The 2,179-nt window shown below is 45.9% G+C and overlaps 1 protein-coding gene across 1 annotated transcript in view; it reads right to left on the reverse strand.

The window, feature by feature from the left end:
- Positions 1–89: 89 nt before the first annotated feature.
- The window catches only part of SARC_06552 (elongation factor G, mitochondrial), a gene marked incomplete at both ends in the record, with an annotated part of 6,523 nt that continues 4,433 nt past the window's right edge, over positions 90–2,179 (reverse strand). Inside the window, 3 exons of the mRNA XM_014299555.1 lie at positions 90–269; positions 986–1,152; positions 1,745–2,076. Of these exons, the coding sequence (XP_014155030.1) occupies positions 90–269; positions 986–1,152; positions 1,745–2,076 (679 nt within the window). The remainder of the gene's footprint in view (positions 270–985; positions 1,153–1,744; positions 2,077–2,179) is intronic.

Here is a 2,179-nt window from a genome sequence, read left to right on the forward strand (position 1 = left end):
ATTAGTATATAGGAGTAGGTGTCAGCCCAAACACAAAACGAGAATGTCAATCCCAGAGGTTTGCCTTAGGCGTGACATGCGTGCTGCTCCTACAATCGCTGTAAACCCGAACGTGTGTGCACCCCTACCTGAGTACTCGACCGCAACTCGCTAGAGTAGCCGAACATATTAGCTAATGGGATCTCCGCAGTGATTGTGCAGAAGCCGTCCGAGGCATCAGTATCGTTGATCATTCCCTTGCGCTTGTTAAGGCCTCCCATTACACCACCCTGTTGGGAAAAGGTGGGGTTGAGGGGTCATGGGGATGAGGGGTAGAGGGATTTAGAGAGGTAGCGAGGTAATCAGGATGAAGGTAGGGTGGGGTGAGTAAGACTATGCGTACGATAATAATGATGATAAGCGGGTTGTGACGGCTAGAGTGACTTGTTTCCTTTGGGCTATGGTGCGTGTAGATAGTAGATAACGATATAGATCCGCATCTAATCGTATTTGTGTGTGTGGGGGGGGGGGGGGAGGGGGGGGGCATAGGACACGCTTAAACAGCGGACGACAACTAGCAATCAGTCACAAATGACTAATCATGACTGACCAATCACAAATGGCTTATCATAAATGACCAACCATACACGACCAATCACAAATGACCAACCATACACGACCAATCACAAATGACTAATCACATATGCAGATAGAGGGTGTAGACATTAAACACATGAATTGACATCCCATACAATCGACCTCAGTACACATCAAACCATATCTCTCCACTTGCGCATGACGCAAGCATATACATCTACATTTAAATAAACATCCCCCTATCGTCTCCCACGTATATATCACAAACATGCACCTCCACATCCCTTCCCACGTATATATCACAAACATGCACCTCCACATTCCTTCTCTTGTACATGTAATATCCCACATATATCACACAAACATACACCTCCACATCCGTTCTCTTTACATGTACTATCCCACCAACCTGGAACTCGTCCGGTACAGACACTTCCAGCTTCATCATGGGCTCTAGAATTATTGCACCGCCTGCCTCCATAGCAGTTCTGAAGGCGCCCTTAGCCGCCAGTTTGAACGCCATCTCATTCGAATCCACAGCGTGAGCGGCTCCGTCTCTGAGAATCATCTTTGTGCCTGTGGCGGGGATATATCAGGTAGCATTAAAGGGTGTGTATATAAACTGGCTTTGGAGAACTATCTTTGTGCCTGTGGTGGGTCGAGTCGGTAGCATTAAAGGAGGTGTGTATAAACTGGCGTATAGGAATAATCTTTGTGCCTGTGGTTTATGCACAAAGTAGTTTTGGTAGTATGCGAAGTAAGCTATACCACAATCGTAGCACAGCATCTCGAGTGTGTAGGTAGAGGAGTGTGTAGGTAGAGGGGTGTTCAGTATTATGAGCCCAATAAGAAGTCCAGCAGCCACGCCTTAAAGAACCCCTTCTCAGTGGCAGGTAGGTATTCGGTAGGAATAGTTCATACACACAGCCACATGAACGTATCACACTACTCACTATACCTACTCAAGTATACAATACACTCAGAACAACACCAACACACACCAGTAACGGCTGCCCCAATACGCACGCACTGAAGAAGACATTCTCAATGGCAGGTAGGTATTCGGTAGGAATAGTTCATACACAGCCACATGAACGTATCACATAATACCTACTCACTATACCTACTCATGTATACAATACACTCAGAACACAACCCCAGCACACACCAGTAACGGGTGCCCCAATAAGCGGCCCAGCAGCGCACGCCTCGAAAAACCCCTTCTCAATGGCAGGTAGGTATTCAGTAGGTATATTCTGGCCCACAGTATTGGTCTCAAACTCGTTCTCGCCGTCCTGTTCCTCGGTAGGGATAAGTTCTCCGATGATACGTCCATACTGTCCCGAACCTCCGCTCTGTTTCTTGTGTAGGTAGTCAAACTTGGTGGCGTTGCCCAGGGTTTCGCGGAAGGCGACCTTGGGTTTGTCCGATTTTACGGAGCAGTTGTACTCGCGCTTGATACGCTCCAGGTATACTTCCAGATGAAGCTCACCCATCCCCCTGTGTAGTGTGTGTGTGTTTGGGTATATATATATATATATATATATAGTTATATATATATATATATATATATATATATATATATATATATATATATATATAT

Source organism: Sphaeroforma arctica (genome assembly GCF_001186125.1).
Source record: "Sphaeroforma arctica JP610 unplaced genomic scaffold supercont1.471, whole genome shotgun sequence".
In the NCBI taxonomy this organism is placed as follows: domain Eukaryota; class Ichthyosporea; order Ichthyophonida; genus Sphaeroforma; species Sphaeroforma arctica.